We start from the raw sequence: 22,564 nt of genomic DNA on the forward strand, positions 1-22,564 counted from the left end.
TAAAAAGTAGCAAATACCTCTTCCTTCACTTTCAGCGTCTCTTCTAGTTCTTGTATTGTCTGATTTAATTCTGTCTTATGGGTATGCACTGCATTTGCTTGGCTACTAACACATTCAAGCTCAGTCACCTAGAATGAAAGGAGAACACAGGTAAGTTATATGACTACTTCAAAGGATTTCTTGCTGAAAATATAGTAACTCCTGATAGTTAAAACACGAATTCTGAAGCAACATATGAAAATAAATTGAGAAATATTAAGACACTTATTGTAGAATGAATAGATTCTTTAAAGACACGAATCTAGGACAAGGAAAAAAAGACTAGGGAAATAATTATTTATATGGCTTGGTCATGGGCAAAATCAGGAAAACTTAAAATTAAATGATTAATGATAGCAGAGAATCCCTATAATGAAGTTTTCTTTAAAAATTTCCTATGAGGGGCGCCTGGGTGGCGCAGTCGGTTAAGCGTCCGACTTCAGCCAGGTCACGATCTCACGCTCCGTGAGTTCGAGCCCCGCGTCAGGCTCTGGGCTGATGGCTCAGAGCCTGGAGCCTGCTTCCGATTCTGTGTCTCCCTCTCTCTCTCTGCCCCTCCCCCGTTCATGCTCTGTCTCTCTCTGTCCCAAAAAATAAATAAACGTTGAAAAAAAAAAAAAATTTAAAAAAAAAATTAAAAAAAAAAAAATAAAAATTTCCTATGAAAACATATTCAAAATCAGATATAGCCATCTGCCTTCCATCTGTAGCTTTCAAATTAAACATGGCTTCTGAAAACTGGCCTTGCAGAAGTGAGAAATTTTTCAAATACATTTCCAAAATGTTAAGAGAATCTGGAAGAAAAGATATGCTTAAAAATACAACTTAAAAAAAAAAAAAAATTAAAAAAAAAAAATACAACTTAAATCATTCTATTACTAGAACGACTTCATATCAATAGTGTCTCTGTGGCAAAAGATAACATTTTTTAGTCAATAACAATGTACTGAGGGCCCAAAGAGCTACCTAATTTTTAATAAGCACTTGGTATTTTCTGAGAGAACAGAGAAGGGCAGAGTCCCTAAAAGTTATCCTGTCCAACAACACTGTTGGATTTGACAGTCAAAAGAGACAGAAGTCAACATAAAAACATACATACACCTCCAATCACAGCTCTTTACATACATCGGGAGCTCATACATTTTGGGTGACTAGACTGCAGTGAATTCTAGACTGTTAAACATAGCAAATCCTTCTCTTTCACATTTTCCAAGTATCTAATTACACTCCACAAATGTCACTCTACCTTTCTTAACACTTTTGTCCTTTCTATTCATGTACTAATAGCCTTGTGCAGACCCTTATCATCCAGGCCTAAAGAACAGCAATGGCTTGCCACAAGACTTAACTGTAATCTATTTTTACCTCTTCTGCAAACTAACATTCATCTGTGATCTTTAACTCCCCCATTCAAAGCCTTTCAAAGGCTCTTTTTTTTTTTTTTACATCAAATCTTAACCCTCAGGTCTTGCATATACCAGTCATAAACTACTTAACTATTCTCATCACCCAAGACACTCACAGTATGTGATATATCACTTTTCCAACTAAAAGCAGGCAAGTCTCCTTGTCCTAAGAACAAACCACTCTCAGGGTGCCTGGGTGGTTCAGTCGGTTAAGTATCCTACTCTTGATTTCAGCTCAGGTCATGGTCTCATGGTTCATGAGATCAAGCTCTGTGCCAGACTCTGTGCTAACAACAAGAAGCCTACTTGGGATTCCTTCTCTCTCCCTCTCTGCCCCTCCCTGGCTTGTGCATGCTCTCTCTCAAAATAAATAAAACTTTAAGAAAGAATAAACAACTCTCATACCCATCTTGCTAGATATGAATGTCCTCTCTTACCTCTGAGGCCATTCAGACTTCATCAAACCCTCTACTCTCAGCTCAGCATGCACTTTCACCAGAAAGCCATTCCTATCTATTCAATCTGTCAAGGCTCTCCTGTCCTGTGGTCCACAAAATGAAATGTATTGAAAATCTTGGGAATTATTTCCTTATTCTTCAATGTTTATTAGTTTTCTTTGTTCAATTAGATAATAAATACCTTATGGGGAATTCCAGTTCTCATAATGATGGAGTTGTTTTTATTAAAAAAACTTTCCCATAGATAACAATGGCAAATCATGAACGGCATGTAAAATTCAACTGCTTGAATGCCCTGGTTAGTGACCAAATAGAGCAAAAGACTAAAAGATAGCCTGAGGAGCCTGATGATTTGGGGACTCCTTAGAACAGCTGAAACAGCTAGAAATTGAGGGAACTGTATGAAGAAAGGCCCAAATAAGCATAGAGACTTTTTCCAAGTCTTTGGTCAACCCTTGAACTAAACATGCACAGGTAAGAATCCAAGGAGTCCAGCATGGTGGGGTGTGGGGAGCTGGAAGGCTGAAAGAGCTAAGGTGGTAGTGCTCATGCTCACCATAGAGAAAACAGTTTGAAGTTTGAGTCCCACCAAATTAGAGGACATTGGTTATCACCTCAAGCTTTCCACTGAAGCATCCGAAGGGTTACGCCTTAGAAATAAAGATTTCTCAGGACTAGGGGATTCTCCAGAGGGTTAAGGGCAAAATTAAAATAAAACAACTCTAATAATGAAGCGTAAGTCCATACCTCCACAAATTCAAGGAAATCTGTAAGTCATTTAACTGCTTCCTCAAATAAAAAACATCATTCAGAATAAGATGAGAGCATCTATAGGCAGCATAGCATCTAATTTTTAATGTCTAACACACAACTGAAAATGACTACACATGTGAAGAAATAGGAAAACGCAACCTGCAGTTAAGTCGAAAAGCTGTCCTTATACCTGGCCAAAATTGCAAAGTTAATTCAGGCCAATGGGAAAGGATACCTTGATGGAAATCAAATCTATAAAAAGGAAGGAAGAGCACTGAAAATTATAAACACGTGAACAGAAAGATTTCATTTCTTAAATCTTTAAAATTCAATTAATTATTTAAACCAAAAATTCCTTAAGGGCAAGGATTACTCAATAAGGAGATATGATAGTTTTTCAATGAATATTTATTGGCTCATGAGTTAACTGTTGTGAGTTAATTTTTTTTATTGTGGTAAAGAACACATAATTAAATTTATCATCTTTACCATTTTTAAGTGTACAAGTATACTCAGACCATTGTGAAAAAGATCTCTAGAACTTTTTCATCTTGCTAAATGGAAATTCTATACTCATTAAACAACCTTCTTCTTCTTCCTCTTAAGTTAACCTTTATACATATAATAGGATGATATTTATTCAGGTTTCTTACTCTCCCTCCCTGTGTCTATTCCATTTCTATATTATTTCCCTTGTCATTCTGGTCCTATTACATTCCTTAAATTGTGCTCTGGTAGTAAGACAATTTCCTATTGTCTATGAAGTTCACTTGTTTTGCATCCTTTCTAAAAAAGGAAATTAGTGGCATCTGCTTCCTGTTGGGTAAATGTAAATGCTTTGAGCACAAAAAAAATTCTTCACAAGTAATTGTTTGGGCTTCTGATATTAGTTATACTGGGGTTTCTGATTTTCTTTTCCTATATGAATTTCAAATGCAGGTGCTCCCCCACTTTCTGAGAGCTTGCATTTATGCCACTTCACTTTTATGAAAGACCTAGATTAGTATGGTAATGGTGTTTTTTGGTAAAACTGAAAATCATCTTCAGATTTCTGTCAAGTAGCAAAAACAGATACTAATGTAGATCTTTTGTAAAAGTGAAGTGATACGATGTGAACTTTAAAGTAGGGGATACTCTTTGCTTTATGCCACTTGAGCTTAGGAAAGGTTTCACAGCAATGCTTTATTTTTGGATAGTGGGGGAAACCTGTGTAACTGACTATTTTTTCTTAAAATTTTTTTTCATGTTTATTTTTGAGAGAGAGACAGATCGAGAGAGACAGAGAGAGAGAGAGAGAGAGAGAGAGACAGAGAGAGATCGAGTGAGCATGAGTGGGGGACAGGGGGACAGAGGATCTGAAGTGGGCTCTGTGCTGTCAGTAGACAACCTGATGCGGGGCTCAAACTCACGAACCATGAGAACATAACCTGAGCTAAAGTTGGCCTCTTAACCAAATGAGTCACCAGGCACCTCCCAACTTTTATAAAGCATTTCCTACCTGTATATTTTAAGTTGCTCTTTAAAAAAAATCTTTTTTTAATGTTTTTATTTATTTTTGAGAGAGTGAGAGAGAGACAGAGCGTGAGTGGGGAAGGGGTAGAGAGAGAGGGAGGCACAAATCTGAATCAGGCTTCAGGCCTGTCAGCACAGAGCCCCACGCACGGCTCAAACTCACAAACTGTGAGAGCATGACCAGCGCTGAAGTTGGACGCTTAACCAACTGAGCCACCCAGGCACTCCTGTTCCTTTTTTAAAAAATAAAAATAAAATAATAAAAGCATCTATCATTAACTCAGTGCAACTAAATGTCAATTCACTTTCTCAATTAATTTTCACAGGAATTCTACACAGTATCAATTATTATTTCTATTTTACAGATGAGATTACTGAGCAGAAAGACATAACTTACCAAGATTTTCACAGATAATGACAGAATAGAAAATATTTTTCTTAACTAAATAAACCCACTTATACTACCATCTATCTATGTGTTCTGACAACCAACGATTATCTCCAAAAGATGTCCTTGAACTGAGTCTACTACATGTAAGTCTCTGCTGAGCAGTGAAGTCTGTTAGCCATAAATCCCTATGGATGTCAGCAGCTCTGAACTTACTCGCTTGTGCAGACGTTCTGCTTCCTCTTGATACGCAGCTAGTTGCTGTTTCCATTGTTTCACGTTGGCAGTGGACTCCAACAGGGCTGCAGTGAGTTTGGCATTATTTCCTTTGAGGGTAGCCAGTTCAGCCTCCCAATGTTTGCTGATTGCTGAACTAAAATAAAAGAAAATGCTATCAATTACATTGAATATTGTTACTTTGAAGGGACAGCAGGACTCAGTTCTATTAGTTTTATAGTTCATGGATGCTTCAAAGATAATCCAAAAAGTATAAAAACAACTATTTCAATGAAATGTTCCTAGTGAAGAAAACCTAGCAAGTGAAGAAAGCTTAATGTGAGCTAGTTCCCACTTTCATTACAACAGGTAACAGATATCTACAGGAGAGTTTCTACTCATTCTCTTTTGAGGAATAAACACTATATCTATCTATATCGGTATATATAGATATACCTATCAGCAAAACCTAATAATCTACTGTATACTTGAGGGAGATATCATTAAAAATTTTATTTCATAAAAACACAGTTTTGACATACAATATTAGTTTCTGGTGTATAACATAGCGATTTGATGATTATATATATCACAAAATATTCACCATGGTAAACACAGTTACTGTGTGTCACTATACAAAGCTATTATTACATTATTTACTATATTTCCTAATCTGTACTTTTCATCCCTGTTATTTACTTTATAACTACAAGTTTGTACCTCTTAATCCCCTTGATCACCTACTTCCCCTCACTCCCCTTTTCTCTGGCAGCCACCAGTTTGTTGTCTGTACTTATGAGTCTATTTTTGTTTGTTTTGTTTTTTGATTTCTTAAATTAAGTTTATTTATTTTGAGAGAGTGGGAGAGCATGAATGGGGTAGGGGTGGAAAGAGGGGAGAATGAATCCGAAGCTCTGCACTGACAGTGCAGAGTGGGGCTGGAACTCATGAAATGTGAGATGACCTGAACAGAAACAAAGAGTCGGATGCTTAACTGAGCCACCCAGGCGTCCCAAGTTTGTTTTGTTTTTTAAATTCCACATATAAGTTAAATTATATGGTATTCTTTCTCTGGCTTATTTTATAGCAAAATACTTTCTAGGTCCAAACATGTTGTGGTAAGTGGCAAGATTTCATTCTTTTTTATGGTAAGTAAGATTCCATTTTGTATATATATATACACCATATTCTCTTCATCCATTATCCATTCATCTTTTGGTGGACCTTGGGGTGTTCCATATCTAGGCTATTGTAAATAATGTGCAATAAACATAAGGGTGCATATATCTTTTAGAATTAGAATTTTCTTTGGGTAAAGACCCAGAAGGATCATATGGTATCTCCATTTTTAATTTTTAAGGAGCCTCCATACTGTTTTCCACACTGGCTATACCAAATACACTGTATTTTTTTAAGTGCATCAAAGCCTGAAGCACAATTTCATTCCTTTCTGAAACATATGAGGATGATTCAATGTCAATAAGGTATGGGACATGTAATGTAGTATTTCCTCTGAAATTATTATTGATTTATTTCATGCTATTCATAATTTTGAAATGCCCAAAATACAAAAAATTTGTTGCAATAAATTTATTTCAGATATGATGATAGGCTACACCCCAGAAACTGGTCTTAATGACTTAATTTGATAGAATTCCAGTGTTACACATAGAACAAAAAAACCTAAAAGCAATCACCTATTTCCTCATTTATTGTTCTACTTGATAAGTTATCCAAAGTTAATTACTTCAACCAAGACAATTTTTCTACTACAAAAACAATTCTATTACTCAGGAAGATTCTTCTTTTGATGATTCCTTTGTTAACTGTCCAATGAAGAAAGAATTGCCTCATTTGAAAGAAAAAGGTGTTTTTTTCTTATCATTGAACAATTTACTTTTTTTAGTGAAATTCTACAGACCTCATCCCATTAATTAACTAGTGATGATAACAGCTTTCCCTAATCTGCATTTTGGTTTTTGGTAAATTATCTGCATTACAAAGCAAATGCTTTGATAGACTGGTATTTTTAATAATAATTTTAAAAAATTTAAACGTCTTATTATTTATTTTTGAGAGTAAGAGAGACACAGCACGAGAGGGGAAGGGGCAGAGAGAGAGGGAGACAAGGAATCTGAAGCAGGCTCCAGGCTCTGAGCTGTCAGCACAGAGCCCAATGCGGGGCTTGAACTCACAAACTGCATGATCATGCCGTGAACTGAAAGTTGGATGCTTAACCAACTGAGCCACCCAGGCGCCCCCTTAATAATAATTTTAATATGTATTATATAAAAGAAATCATAGCATCTATCATCAAGAATTTCTAAAGCTCGGGGCGCCTGGGTGGCGCAGTCGGTTAAGCGTCCGACTTCAGCCAGGTCACGATCTCGCGGTCCGTGAGTTCGAGCCCCGCGTCAGGCTCTGGGCTGATGGCTCGGAGCCTGGAGCCTGTTTCCGATTCTGTGTCTCCCTCTCTCTCTGCCCCTCGCCCGTTCATGCTCTGTCTCTCTCTGTCCCAAAAATAAATAAATGTTGAAAAAAAAAAATTAAAAAAAAAAAAAAAAAGAATTTCTAAAGCTCATCACCAGTAATAAAATGTATCAGCATCATGAATCCTCTCATATGATGCATAAGGAAAGATAATTTCTGTGGTATTCTTGTCAAAAATGCATAACCTTATTCTAATCATGAGCAAACATCATAAACCCAAACTGAGGGGCAGTCTACAAAATAACTGGTTGGTATTCTCCAAAAGTATCAAAAGACTGAGAAAAAGAATGGTGGAGATTAAGAAGAAATAATTAAATGCAAAGTGTGATCATGGATAGGTTCCTAGAACAGAAAAGGACAATTGTGAAAAGAGGTCTGCAGTTTAGTTGGTAGCACCGTGTCTATATTAATTTGTTAATTATTATGGTTGTGTAAGATGCTACCATTAAGAGAAGTTGGGTGAGGGGTACATGGAGATTCTCCACATAGTTTTTGTAAGTTTTCTGTAAGTCTAAAATTAATTTCAAATAAAAAGTTTTTAAAATTTTCTAAAGTTTACTGAAATTTCCTCAAAACATGAATGAATAAAAATCAAACAATAAGTTAAGCTATTAATTTAACAGCCCACTTGTAGCCTTGAAAAGAAAACTCTTTTCTATTCGGTCTTTTGTGAAATGATTTTCCAAATTCAGGTTTTCTGAGTAAAGCATGCACCTGTTCTAACTTAATTACAGATTTTTTCAAAACCACCTACCATTTTTTCCCTATAAAGTTTTATTTAAACAGACCTTTTAATCTGCTAACTAAAATCTTACTGAACTAATTTAAACACTAGATATATGCAAATGTAAAACTCCTGGGGCATCTTTTGTTATATTTGGTCTTTTGTCTGCAGCCCCAGAAATCACTTTAGAGCCATAAAAGTGAAATGGATGTCTTGTTATTCACAACAAGCCCCTTTCAACCACAATTAAGTTTATGTTAATGAGGTGACTTTTAGAAACCTCCTAAAGATGTGAGGGCTGGTGGCAGGAAGAACCCACCTTGATTACAGGATTAAAACTTTCACTCCCACCCTCTGACCTCCAGGGAGAGAGAGAGGGGCTGAAAGTGAAACAGTCACCAACGGCCAAAGAGTTTATCAATCATGTCGATGGAATGAAGCCTCCATAAAAACCCAGAAGAGCTGCCATGTTGGTGACCCAGAAAGCATTCAAGTGCTAGGCCCCCCAAAAAAAGAAAAAGCTCCAGTTGTTAGGATCTTGCTGTATGTATTATTTCATCTGGCTGTTCATTCACATCCTTTAATATCCTTTGTAATAAACTGGTAATCGAGTAAGCAAAGCCAGTTTCTTGAGTTCTGTGAACTACTCTAGCAAATTAACTGAACTAGGGAGGGGGTTGCAGCTATCTCTAATTTATAGCCAGTGAATCAAAAACACAGGTAACAACCTGGACTTGCAACCTGGCATCTGAAGAAGAAGCAGTCTTATGGGACTGAGCCCTTGATATGTGGGATCTGATGCTCCCTCCAGGCAGTCTAAGAATTGAGTTAAAATTGTGGGACACTCAATCAGAGTTAATTGCTTGGTGGTACCAATCTATTTCCTGGATCGAAGCCATGGGTTATAGCTCCTGTTCTAGTCAGCTGGCTTTCCTGTGACAGTTTCTTCCTCCCAATTAGACTTTAATTTTCCTCTCTATGAATTTTTGCCCAAAACTTTCCATATTCAGCATCAATCTATAAGAATGCATTCTTCTCTTTCAGGGATTCAGGTCTTCTCCAACAAGTATTTTCTAGCTACACCACCGAACCTTCCAGTTCCCAGCACAGCTCGGTGCTTGTGTTTAGGTAAACACATTGACTATCTAAATGAAAAAGTAAAGGTATGAATTTATGAGCTAAGTACAAAACCCACCTAGGATTAAGTTGGTGAATATAATGAATAGTAAATGTTACAACAATTAAATCATAATTAAGTTTTCAATACTAAGAAAATTCTTAAATATAATTATTTTGAATCTCACATTAGGGACGGGATTTCACGCTAGCTTTAATTAGTAGAACCTACAGTTTCTTGATTTCTGTTTTAAATCAATTGATCAAGCATACAAAATATAGGAGATTTTATGTATAAAATTCAGATCTGGGACTTGGAGTATTTACAAAGGACCTGTTCAGGAAAAGGTTAGTATTCCTGACCAAATGCCTTGTTTTGTGTAATCTAGAAATTAAAAAAAAAAAAATTATTTATTTTTGACAGAGAGAGAGAGAATGGGCCCGTGTGCAAGTGCACGGGGGAGGGGCACAAAGAGGGAGACACAGAATCCAAAGAAGGCTCCAGGGTCTGAGCTGTTAGCACAGAGCCCACCGTGGGGCCCGAACCCACCAACTGTGAGATCATGACCTGAGCTGAAGTTGGTCGCTCAACTGACTGAGCCACCCAGGCACCCCTGTAATCTAGAAGTTAGTATCAATTGACCAATCAAAATTGGCCAAGCTGCACACAGAGAGAAAAAAATAAACAAAAAACCCCACCAGAGTATCTAAGACATGGGGACAATATCAAACTTTCTAACAAATGTGTAACTGGCATCCCAGAAAGAAAAGAGAAGAAAGCAGAAAAAATATGTTAAGAGACAAAGGCTGACAATTTTCAAAAAACTATAAAGGGCATTTAACTACAAACCCAAAAAACTCAAAAACATATATACAGAACAAAGGTAACAATTATAGTAGTTTCTCATCACAAACTAAGCAGTCCATAAGAGAACAGTGTGATAGTGCCAAAAGAAAACAATTGTCAACCCAGAATTCTACACACAGGGATGATACTTTTCTAAATGAAGGTGAAATAACAAAAGCTGAAGGAATTCCTTACCAGCAGATAACATACTACAGGAAATATAAAGGAAGTTTTTTAGACAGGAACTTGGATCCTCACAAAAAAAATGAAAATATCTGGACATGATTAAAATGAAGATTATTATAGAGGCATCTGGTGGCTTAGTCAGTTAAGCACCTGACTTCGGCTCAGGTCATGATCTCACGGTTCGTGAGTTCAAACCGTACATCAGGCTCTGTGCTGACAGCTTGGAGCCTGGAGCCTTCTTTGCTTTGGATTCTATGTCTTTTTCTGGCCCCCGCCCCCTCTCTCTCTCTCTCTCTCTTCCCCTCCGCTTGCTCACGTTTGGTCTCTCTCTCAAAAATAAATATTAAAAAATATTAAAATATTAAACAAAGATTATATAAAAAATCCCAAGGCAATTCAAAGGAGAATCAATAGCCTTTTAAACAAATAGTGCCAAAACAGCTAGATAACCACACACACACACACGCACACACACACACACACACAAGAAAATCTTGAGTCCTATCTCCTATCCTATATAAAAATGAACTGAAAATATAAAATTGTTATAAAATATAAACCTTCAAGAAGAGACTACAAAAGAAATTTTGTCAACATGGGTTAGGCAAAAGTTTCTTAGAGCACCAAAAGTGTGATCCATTAAAAATTGATAAAAGGTATTTCATAACAATTACAAACTTCTCTTTGAAAGACCCAATTTAAAAAAAAAAAAATGAAGAGACTCTGGGATGCAAGGAAAGTTTAACATACAAAAATCAATGTAATATACCACATTAATAGAATAAAAAAAACACATGATCATCTCAAATGATGTAGAAAAACCATTTGACAAAATTCAATACCCTTTTATTATAAAAATAGCCAATAAATGAGGAATAGAAGGAAACTACCCAATATAATAAAAGCCATGTAGGAAAATCACACAGCTAACATCAGAGTCAAAAGTGAAAGCTGAAACCTTTTCCTCTGAGATCAGAAACCAGACAAGGATGCTCACTTTCACCACTCTAAATTCAACATGGTACTGGAAGTCCTAGCTAGGACAAGGAGGCACAAAAATGAATGACATGTGTCTAAATTGGAAAGAAAGAAGTAGAATTATCTGTTTGCGGGAGACATAATTTCTATGTTGAAAACCCTAAAGATTTCACAAACAGGCTGTTAATAAATGAGTTCAGCAAAGTTGCATCGATACACAAAACCAGATGTAATTCTAATACACAACAAATAATCAGAAAAGGAAATTAATAAAACAATTCCATTTATAATAGCATCCAATAGAATAAAATGCTTATAAAATACTTAGTAATGAACTTAAACAAGGGGATAAAAAACTTGTACACTTAAAACTATAAAAAGTCACTGGAAGTGGGACGCCTGGGTGGTTCAGTTGGTTAAGTGTCCGACTTTGGCTCAGGTCACAACCTTGCGGTCCGAGAGTTCAAGCCTCGTGTCGGGCTCTGTGGTGACAGCTCAGAGCCTGGAGCCTGCTTCAGATTCTGTGTCTCCCTCTCTTTGCCCCTACCCCACTTGTACTCTGTGTGTGTGTCTCTCTCCCTCTAAAATAAATAAATATTAAAAAACAATTTTTTTTTAAAAAGGTCACTGAAAGAAATCAAAGAAGACACAAATGAACAGGAAAACATTCCATGTACATAGACTGGAAGACTTAATACTGTGAAGATGTCCATACTACCCCAAGTGATCTACAGATTCAACGTAATCCCATCAAAATCCCAACAATGTAATTTGAGAAATAGAAAAATTCATCCTAAAATTCATATGGCATTTCAGAGGACTCCAAATTGCAAAACAATCTTAAAAAAAAAAAAAAAAAGAACACAGTTGGAGCTCACATTTCCTGATTTCAAAACTTATACAAAACTACAATAATCAAAACAGTGTGTACTGACGTAAAGACAGACATATAAACCAACGGAATAGAACATAGAGGCCAGAAATAAAGCCTCACATATATGGTCAATTGGGTTTCACATATATGATTGCCATGATCATTCAATGTGGAAAGGATGGTCTTTCCAACAAATGATACTGGGAAAACTGAATACCCACATGCAAAAGCAGCTAGGTCTCTGTCTTATGCCGTATATGAAACTTAACTAAAAATGGATGAGTGACCTAAGTGTAAGAGTTAAACTATAAATCTCTTAAAAAGAAAACATAGGGGAAAAGCTCCAGGACAAAGGACTTGCAATGATTTCTTGGATATAACATAAAAAGCACAGGCAATTAAAAAAAGATAAAATTGGACCATGGCAAAATTTAAAACTTTTGTGCATCAGGAACACCTGGGTGGCTCAGTTGGTTGAGGGTTCGACTTCGGCTCAGATCATGATCTCATGATTCGTGAATTCGAATCCCACATTGGGTTCTCTGCTGTCAGCACAGAGCCAGCTTCAGATCCCCTGTCCCCCCTCTCTCTCTCTGCTCCTCCCCCACTTTCTCCCTCTCTCTCTCTCAAAAATAAACATTAAAAAAACAAACCAAAAAAACCTTTTGGGCATCAAGATACAATTAGCAGAATGAAAAGACAACCTACATAATAGGAAAAAATATTTCCAAATCACAGAGTTAATATGTAGAATATATAAAGAACTTGTACAATTCAACAACAAAACCCAAATAATCTGATTAGAAAATGGGCAAAGGACTTGAAGAGATGTTTCTCCAAAGATATCCAAGTGGCCAATAAGAGCTTGAAAAGATGCTCAACATCACTAGTCATTAGAGAAACGCACATCAAAACCATGATGAGACATCATTTCATATCCATTAGGATGACTACTCTCAAAAAAAACAAAAAAAAAAAACCCAAAAAAACAAACGTTGGTGAGGATTCAGAGAAATTGGAACCCTTGTACACTGTTGGTGAGAATATAAAATGGTGCAGCTGCTGTGAAAAACAGTATGGCAGTTCCTCAAAAAATTAGGGATGAAATTACCATGTGATCTAGTAATTCTACTTCTCAGCAAATATTTAAAAGATATTTGCAAAACAATGCTCACAGTAGCATTATTCACAACAGTCAAAGATAGAAGCAACCCAAGTGTCCAGTGGCAGATGGATAAACAAAATGTGATATACATGCAATGGAGTATTATTAAGCCTTAAAACAGAAAAAAATTGTGGCACATGCTACAACATGGATGAACCTTGAGGATATTATGCTAAGTGAACTAAGCCAGTCACAAAAAGACAAATATTATACACTTCCACTTAAAAAGTTACCTAGAGTAGTCAAATTCAGAGACAGAAAGTAGAAGGGTGGTTGCCAGGTGCTGGAGGGAAGAAAGGAATGGATAGTTGCTGTTTAATTGGTACAGAGCTTTAGTTTTGCAAGATGAAAAAAAAAATCTATAGATTGATTCTGCAACAATGTGAATATACTTTACACTATTGAACTGTACACATAAAAATGGTTATGACGATAAATTTTATGCTATATATATTTTACCGTAATTTTTTAAAAGGGAAAAAAAAGGCAACATATTGTATGATTTCCATTTATATGACATCAGGGAAAAGACACTATAGGGACAGAAAAGAGATCCTTGGTTGCCAGTGGCTGGGGGGCACGAATAGAAGTTGACTATACCTAAGAGGAGGAGAGAAATCTGGGGGTTATAGAACTTGACTTTGTGTTGGTGCCTACACAACTATACAAATGTGTCAGAAGTGATTAAAATTGCAGAGCAGAAAGGGTAAATTTTACTATATATAAATTATACTTCCATTAAAAAATTATCACATTACCAAAAGAAAAGTAAAAAGCTTTCTAAGCACTCTTAAATACACTTTCTGTGACTGTAGGATTACAAACAGTAAGAGCTGGAAGGGTCTGAAACTGGTAGAATGTTCTCTAAGCAGCTCCAATCACGTCTGTATTTGTTGGCATGGGAAGAGACTGGGTGGGCAGGAAACACATAATAAAAGAATCAAAAATAAAAGGAAGGAGGTGAGTGGGCATCTGTAGATGGTGATAAGAAGTAGATAGAAGTAGGATTATAGAGGCAGGGATATACATAGGAAAGGAATAGGACATAGATGAGGCATAATAAACACTGGTGTTGGGCAGTAAGACACCGAAACAAAGCCTTTGGATCAGGATAGAAAAAGGTGAAGGTACTAAGTTTCAATATGCTATAAAACTTTTCTACTTCATTTCCCTAAATATGTCTTGTGCCTCTAGTATATTAAGTAGTGAGATCTGGCCACAGATAAGCTGTCCAATGGACTTCCATTTACCTTTTTCTTCTTTGCAGAGCCCCAAAGTTCTGCTGATTTTGTTTAAATAACAAGGTAAATGTTGAAGAGAATGGTCATACCAAATACATTGAAGCATATTGCATGAGAATACATTAAACCATAACAATATGAGACCTAATAATCTCTAAGTGACTACTAGAGGAGAGAGCAGTTCAATATACTTTCTGCATTGTCTTACACTTGGTTCCAAAGTAAGTATGTGTTTTTAAGTCTATTTTGCAATATCAACCAAAATTTCAACTTTGTTGGTAAATCTGAATCTTTCCAAACATTCTTGCTTTTGCTTCCTCCATTTTATGAGCCACTTCTTCAGTAATCTATCTTTCTAGAGCACAGTGTGAAACACAATTTAGGAAATATGTTTTTCATTTTTGTCCATCTGCCCTGTTTTCTCTTTATAGCTTTTTCATATATTCCCTTCACCATCTAGTATATTAGAACACCCTATACAATTTCAACTTGTGTAATAAATTCTAAAAAGTATCCTGAAAGAAGTCCTACATATGAGCTATCTCAGTTACCTCACAAGTGCTCAGCCCTCATGTATAATTTTAAATACTTCGCATACTTTTCAAATTTTGAAAAAAATAACGTTTATTTTCTTAGAACTTTAAGCCAGCCCATTCCTCCCCTATTAGACGGATTTAGTAGTAACCCATTAGACAGATTTAGCAGTAATGAATACCTTGGGATTAATGCTGATAGCAAAACTTTAAGCTTAGCATCTTACATTTTAGGAATACTTATTTAAAAAAATGTTAGGGCTCTAGCTTTGGCTGCTAATTTGGTCCTTTTTTACAGGTACAGTTTTGATAGTTCCATATTAAGTAAATTGTTCACAAAGAAACCACTAAATTGTTTAGCTGGAGACACCAGTGAGTCAGAAGAGATATTGAAATACCACTATGATCTCATGTCTGTTTGCTGGAATAAGGGCAAAATAATTCTTTATTCCTGTGACTGGTAAGAATTCCCTTCAAAAAGGACCAGCCGGTTTCCTGTTGGCTTCAGATCTACAAGTCAGATGAAGGAGCTCAAAACACACCCAAGACATCATTTAAATAGCTCTTTAAAGTATAATTTTACAAGTTTCCTTGAACTAAAGTCAAATTCTACAAAAAGTGGTAAACTTCATTAAAATTAATTACGTAAAGTCTAGAAGAAAAAGTACTATCTAATTAATAGACTATTTAACAAATGAGAGTCTAATGCATGAGCAATGCACTTATTTAATCTATGAAGTAAATCCTGTAAGTGAATGGTCAGTTATAGAATTTAAGAAAGATGCTTCTCCCCCATGCCTCCAGGGCCCAGATTCACCATGTCTCTAGAATGGTAGCCCTATGCATATACTTAAGCATGCTAATTATGTAGAAATATAAATAATATCCAGATAAGATTTTTTTTTTAATGTGTACTTATTTATTTTGAGAGACAGAGAGCTGGGGAGGGGGAGAGGGACAGAGAGAGAGAGAGAGAGAGAGAGAGAATATGAATCCCAAGCAGGCTCCAGGCTGTCAGCCCTAAGCCCAACACAGGGCTTAATCTCATGAACCATGAGATTATGACTTGAGCTGAAATCAAGAGTCAGATGCTTAAGTGACTGAGCCACCAGGTCGCCCCCAGATAAATTTTTAGAATGGGATTTAAAAATAGGTTGCAATAGGCAAATCTGGACACAATTGTCAGTAACGATATTGAGGTTACTCCCTCACTATGAAAGTAACAGAGCGACTCAAGCACCCCCAATACTGCCCTAAGGACAGCCTGTTGGTTTGTCTCCTTACTCTTCCTGCACACCCGTGTGCTCAGAAACAAACAACCTGGACTTCAATGTACATGTGTGCCACTTTCATGAACTAGGTGCTCTCATGCTGGCCTAATGCCCCAAGCAAGTCCCACTTGGAAACTAATGCTTTAGGGCTGCTTGGGTGGCTCAGTAGGTTAAGCATCTGACTTCGACTCAGATCATGATCTCACCGCACGTGGGTTTGATCCCCCCATCAGCTCTGTGCTGACAGCTCAGAAGCCTGGAGCCTGCTTCAGATTCTGTGTCTCCCTCTCTCTCTGCCCTTCCCCGGCTCATGCTCTGTTTCTCTTTCAAAAATAAGTAAACATAAAAAAAAATTAAAAAAAAAAAGAAACTAATGCTTTCTTCAACAGTTTGGGGTCTAAATTTGTGTTTCTTAATACAATTTAAGTTACCCTGTTACAGAAAGGAAGTATCCCTTTGAAGAAAATAGAGTAACTCTGCATTGTTTACAAACATTATTTATTATGAAAAAGACTTCTATGAGTAAGGATTTCAGATTCTGCCAGGCAAATAATCTAGTAAATTAAAGTATTATTCTACTAGATATACCTGCAAACCTCAAAGTGCCTGAATGCTTACCAAAGTGTCTCTCAAAGCTTACTGTAATTGGTTTCCTTGTCCTTGGGGTCCTCTTATCAGATGTTCCCATTGTTCTGTTCCTTATCCATCTATTGGCACCTGCTTCTAAATGGGGCCTCTTCTGACCCTTGTTGTCAATTTAATGCCTTGATAATCCCCCAAATCTTACTTTCTAGCTCAGATTCCTTCCTAACTTACAATCCATCATCTTTTTAAAAAAATTTTTTAATGTTCTATTTATTTTTGAGAGAGAGAGTGCAAGCAGGGAAGGGGCAGAGAGAAAGGGGGACAGAGGATCTGAAGCGAGCCCTGCCATCAGCAGCTAGCCTGATGTGGGGCTCAAACCCACAAACCACGAGATCATGACTTGAGCTGAAGTTGGATGCTCAACCAACTGAGCCCTCCAGGTGCCCCACAATCCATTATCTTTGCACATACCCTACCACATCTGGATAACATACAAAATAGAAACTGATGGCTACTGGTAGAGATGAAGATATGTTTGCTGATAAAATTTTATAAACAGTCTCAGTGGCTCTGTCGCAGGCATCTGACTCTTGATATCAGCTCAGGTTATGGTCTCACAGTTCATGAGTTCAAGCCTCATGTTGGGCTCTGCATTGACAGCACGGAGCCCGCTTGGAGTTCTCTCCCTCCCCCACTCTCTCTCTCTCAAGATAAATAAACATTTAAAAAATAAATAAATAAACTCCTAAAAAGAGTCCCTGTACTGAACTGGAAATCACATTCCAGAAAACATAGTGTTTAGAACTGAAATCGATTATGTATTAGAGTTTTTAATGAATAGTGGATTAGAAGAAACTCTCAGAGGTTAGAGTGACATAATTTTTAAAGAAACACTCTATCTCCAACATTCCTGATAGCCCAAAAGGGGTTGAAAAATGTGGACATGTAGTCAGAAAGTGAACCAGAAGAGCTGGACTTTGAGTATGATGAAAGCGTAGGAACATCTTAAGCCATTTATTCTACATATTAATTACCTAAGTACAAAAATGTTATAGATGTGGTGACATCTGTGTCTAAACAGATGTCTGAAAGAACTGTTATATTCAGTTTAATCTACAATGTTTTTTCTTGGTAGTATATAAAATAATGATGTGTCTTATCATCAAAGGCACCTGAAACTAGGTAAAATACAGAAGTTTACTTAGCTCTGGTAAAGAAAATGAAACATCATGGACTTTTCTGAGCAAGTTGTAAAATTAATCTGAAACAAATTACTTTAAAATATATAACCCATGCCTTTATCAGTCTTTAAATAGAAATAGAGAATTTTGTTAAATGTATACATTAAACAAGAACCAGTGTGATAGAGTGGTTAAAAATACAGGCTCGGGTGCACCTAAAACTAATAAAATGTTATACGTCAATTTTATCTCAAAAAAAAAAAAAAAGGGGAAAGGAAAAAAAAGCACCAGCTGAGGAGTTGACTTCGTTGAAACTGTGGCTCCAGCTACTTGCTAGTTATGGGACTTTTGGTACATTATCTAACTTCATTAGGCCTTGGGTTCCTCATCTGTAAATTTATGGTTAATACTAACTATGCTTACTGGGTGATTTTGAGAACAAACAGCCCACATAAAAGTACCCTTGAAGAAAGCACATAAAAGACATTCAAATATTAGTACCTTCTGTATATGCACATGCAATAAGGAATCTTGAAAGAATCTTCAGTAAGCTATGAAAAAGCTAAAAGATTTAATATTAAATATTTAAGGGAGATGTTTTTGTCTAGTGATGTAAATAACTTAAACAGGTGTCATTTAAATCAAACCATTTCAAGCATATACTCAGTGAGTTTTGTCATCATCCTTGGGTATTACAGATGCATTATTCATAGTAAGCTTAAACCTCTGAATATATTTTGCAAGATAATGGAGGAATGAGAAAACAAACAGCAAAGGTTCTCATAAAGTGGCACGGTTAATTGTGTGAGGAGAGAATGGAAGATGAAATCTGAATCTGAACTACGTCAGGTTTACCTAGTAAAACATCCTACAGAGTTTCCCACTTGATTTTGGCAGGCATGAAAAGTCTAGCTCTACCCCATTTGTATTCACCAAAATGAAGGAACCCATAAACCCACTAAAAAGAGGCCTCTAGAAATCTCCTGGCTCCCATAATTGTGCTCGTAGCAATAACAGAAGCCTATCTACATGCTAGAATTGCAGTCACTAAGAAGGCTCTGTAACATTTATGGCACTGCCTGCCTGACATAGTGACTTCTGTGGTTTCTGCCGTGCCTTAAGGAACCTGTGGCCAAGGAATGAAGATATAAGGTGAAGGGATCACGGGAGGCCCAATATTATGACCACTTTTTACTCCTGCTGCAAGTTCCTACCCACAATGTTCTAAAACCTCTGAAGAGATTCCCTTTGAAAATTTAAAGCAGCCCATTCTCATTGTGGTAGGAGATGTGGACACTACTTGCTCGCTCAAAGATATTTGTGGAAGGTTTAAACTACATTACAGGCATTTTAAATATTCTAATGTAAATGATACTTTCTCTACGTGTGTGAATTTGGAGGGTTGGGTGCTGGATATAAGGGTAGGAAGAAAAAAGCTACTTAGTGAGCCTACTGTTAGTTTGTGAGAAAAGAATTAACTCAAGGAGATACTGTGAATTATGTATCTGATACTTTCATACAAGTTAATATTTGTGCGGGTTTCCCTTTTATATAAACTGATCAGTCACTAAAAACTTTCTTTAAAATTTATTCAGAGCACGAGGTTAGACTATCCTATTGGGGAGATATCTTCAGGGAAACAGCCTTACATACTAAGTTAAGAATTATGTTTCTCTCATCTCTTATGAATACACATCTATCTTTTGCATTCTGCAAAGGGTACAACTATTTTTAAGCCTGTCCTTTTATTTACAGGGTAACAGAATTATAATCATTATACTGTATTCAAGACAGAAATAAGTATTTTTATCTGTCCATCCATAATTTGATTTCTAAGATGTCTGTTTCCTTGCAAAGCACGTCATGTATGGAAAATCCATCCCAAAAATTGTTTAGCACAATATTAGTATTGTTGGGGGGAAATATTATAAATAAAATAATAGAAATCACTTTCAGTACTGGAAGAATGAAAAAGATGCTATTAACATATTTTGCCAAAGCTAAAATTGGGTAGAAATATATGAATAATTTTACAGTTAAAATCTCTATTTTCTCATTTCCTGGCATAAAAACTTCATTCTTTAAAAAAACAATTGTGAGGGGCGCCTGGGTGGTGCAGTCGGTTAAGCGTCCGACTTCAGCCAGGTCACGATCTCGCGGTCCGTGAGTTCGAGCCCCGCGTCGGGCTCTGGGCTGATGGCTCAGAGCCTGGAGCCTGTTTCCGATTCTGTGTCTCCCTCTCTCTCTGCCCCTCCCCCGTTCATGCTCTGTCTCTCTCTGTCCCAAAAATAAATAAAAAACGTTGAAAAAAAAATTTAAAATAAAAAAATAAAAAATAAATAAAAAAAACAGTTGTGATCAATAATCTAATTGACCACTCACTATATGATATTCAGAATCAGAGAACTTTTGGATTTCAGTTTAAATTTTTTTTAAAAGAGAAGGCCAGGATCATAAGATAAAACTTCAAATTACTCAAATGTTTGACTAACAGCATGAACACAATTTAATTGCAACTATTACTGTGTTAGGTGAAGCAGTTCATCATACCAAACTTCATTTCTTTAAGCATGTATGTACTATATAAATAATTTGTACAAGGATCCTGATCAAATGCATTATGCAAATGAACTTTAAGGAGGGCTAGATATAAGTATATACGAATATAGCTCAGAATTAATAACATGTTAATCCACTACCATTCTCAATAAAGGCTTCCCCCCCCGCCCCAAAGTCTGCTTGATTAGCCTGCATGGAAGCAAAAGTCTATTATAATTCTGGGAACCACTCTACTGGCCACAGTAATGAAAACTGGCTTTACTTCAGCTCCAGATTATGTCAGCAAGCCATCACGTTAGCTTTAAGATGATGACACAACTGACATCTTGGTCAGCAGGATATTTCCTTCGTGTTGTTTTCCTACTAACAGTGACAGACTTGAGCATATCCACCCCAATTTAGGTCTCCTTGATCGAATATCCTCTTTTGTAATCTGCGACTTTAAAAGTTCTTCTTGGTGTGAAGCTATCATATATGATTCAAGACCACTGACTTGGGCTTCATTATATCAAGCTTAAGCAATAAATTAATTAACCCAATTAAATAACCCAGAGAGGGGCGCCTGGGTGGCTCAGTCAGTTAAGCGTCCGACTTCGGCGCAGGTCATGATCTCACAGTTTGTGAGTTCGAGCCCCGCATCGGGTTCTGTGCTGACAGCTTAGAGCCTGAGCCTGCTTCGAATTCTGTGTCTCCCTCTCTCTCTCTGCTCCTCCCCCGCTCATGCTCTCTCTCCTCTCTCTCTCTCTCTCTCTCTCTCTCTCTCTCTCGCTCTCCTTCAAAAATAAATAAAACATTAAAAAAATTTTTTTAAATAACCTAGATAACAATCCAAAACGCTTTAACAGATGGAAACTTTCTGTCTTCCATATAACAACAATAAAGCTAGGACCTGAATTAAGATTCCTGCCTTAAGGGTTTTCCAACTAAGGGCTCCTGGGTGGCTCAGTTGGTTAAGCATCACACTCTTGATTTAGGCTCAGACCACAATCACATGGTTTGTGAGACTGAGTCCCGCGTCAGGCTCTTCATTGACAGCATGGAGCCTGCTAGGGATTCTCTCTCTCCCTTCTCTCTGCCTCTCCCCCCATGCTCTCTCTCTCTCAAAATAAATAAACATTAAAAAAAAGATTTTTCCAACTACACAGTCATTTCTTACATGTGCTATTCCTCTGCTCTATTACTTTAGAAATAATCTGCAACTGACTATACGTAGTCATATATAAAGGTGTTGACAATGCTATGCAAGGATCACTGAAAAATAATTGATCACTTTTCATTAGTTTAGAATATGAATAGAAGCCAGTGATAATCAGGTTAAATTGATCAGAAATGAAAATGTCACTCCGACAGTCTTATGAAGTATAGAATTGAACAGATTTAAGTTGTTGCTTGAAAGGCCTTCAACATTATAGCAAAATGTGCACAACATATTTCAGAGTGGAGAATGGTTACAAATAAGGATGTCTCTCTGTAGATGCCTAGGTGACTCAGTCAGTTAAACGTCTGACTTCAGCTCAGGTCATGATCTCACAGTCCGTTAGTTCGAACCCTATGTTGGGCTCTGTGCTGACAGCTCAGAGCCTGAAGCCTGCTTCAGATTCTGTGTCTCCCTCTCTCTCTGCTCCTCCCCCACTTGTGCTCTATTTCTCTCTCGAAAAAAAAAACCTTCAAAAACAAAATAAAGTGGGATCTTTGCATCTCTTTTCGAGGATATGAAATACTAGATATACACATCACTAGTCAAAACCAAAAACTTTATATTACAGAGATGGATGACCTCATGTTTTGCTTACATTTACATGAAAAGTAAATAATTTTATAACACATAAATGTGAATATCTGTGGAACTACTTCACACCCTTCTATTAATACCTACTAAGCTGTTTTATACAAATGAATGCACATGCCACTAAAACTAGGCTCTTAGTTACTAGAATATGTTTCTAAGGTTTACTGGGTTTACTAACAGCTTTCAGAAAACTACCTCAATCACATATGCCAAGTTTGAGAGTTTTTATCAGATACATTAAGTTCACCCATAT

At 36.7% G+C, this 22,564-nt stretch overlaps 1 protein-coding gene across 1 annotated transcript in view; it reads right to left on the reverse strand.

Annotated features, from left to right (window-relative positions):
- HOMER1 (homer scaffold protein 1) overlaps window positions 1-22,564 on the reverse strand; it is a 134,509-nt gene that overhangs the window by 16,128 nt on the left and 95,817 nt on the right. Inside the window, exons 6-7 of the mRNA XM_030323699.1 lie at window positions 4,773-4,929; window positions 18-128 (exon numbers count right to left, since the gene is read on the reverse strand). Coding sequence (XP_030179559.1) covers window positions 18-128; window positions 4,773-4,929 — 268 coding nt within the window. The remainder of the gene's footprint in view (window positions 1-17; window positions 129-4,772; window positions 4,930-22,564) is intronic.

Source organism: Lynx canadensis, chromosome A1 (assembly GCF_007474595.2).
Source record: "Lynx canadensis isolate LIC74 chromosome A1, mLynCan4.pri.v2, whole genome shotgun sequence".
Taxonomy (NCBI): Eukaryota; Metazoa; Chordata; class Mammalia; order Carnivora; family Felidae; genus Lynx; species Lynx canadensis.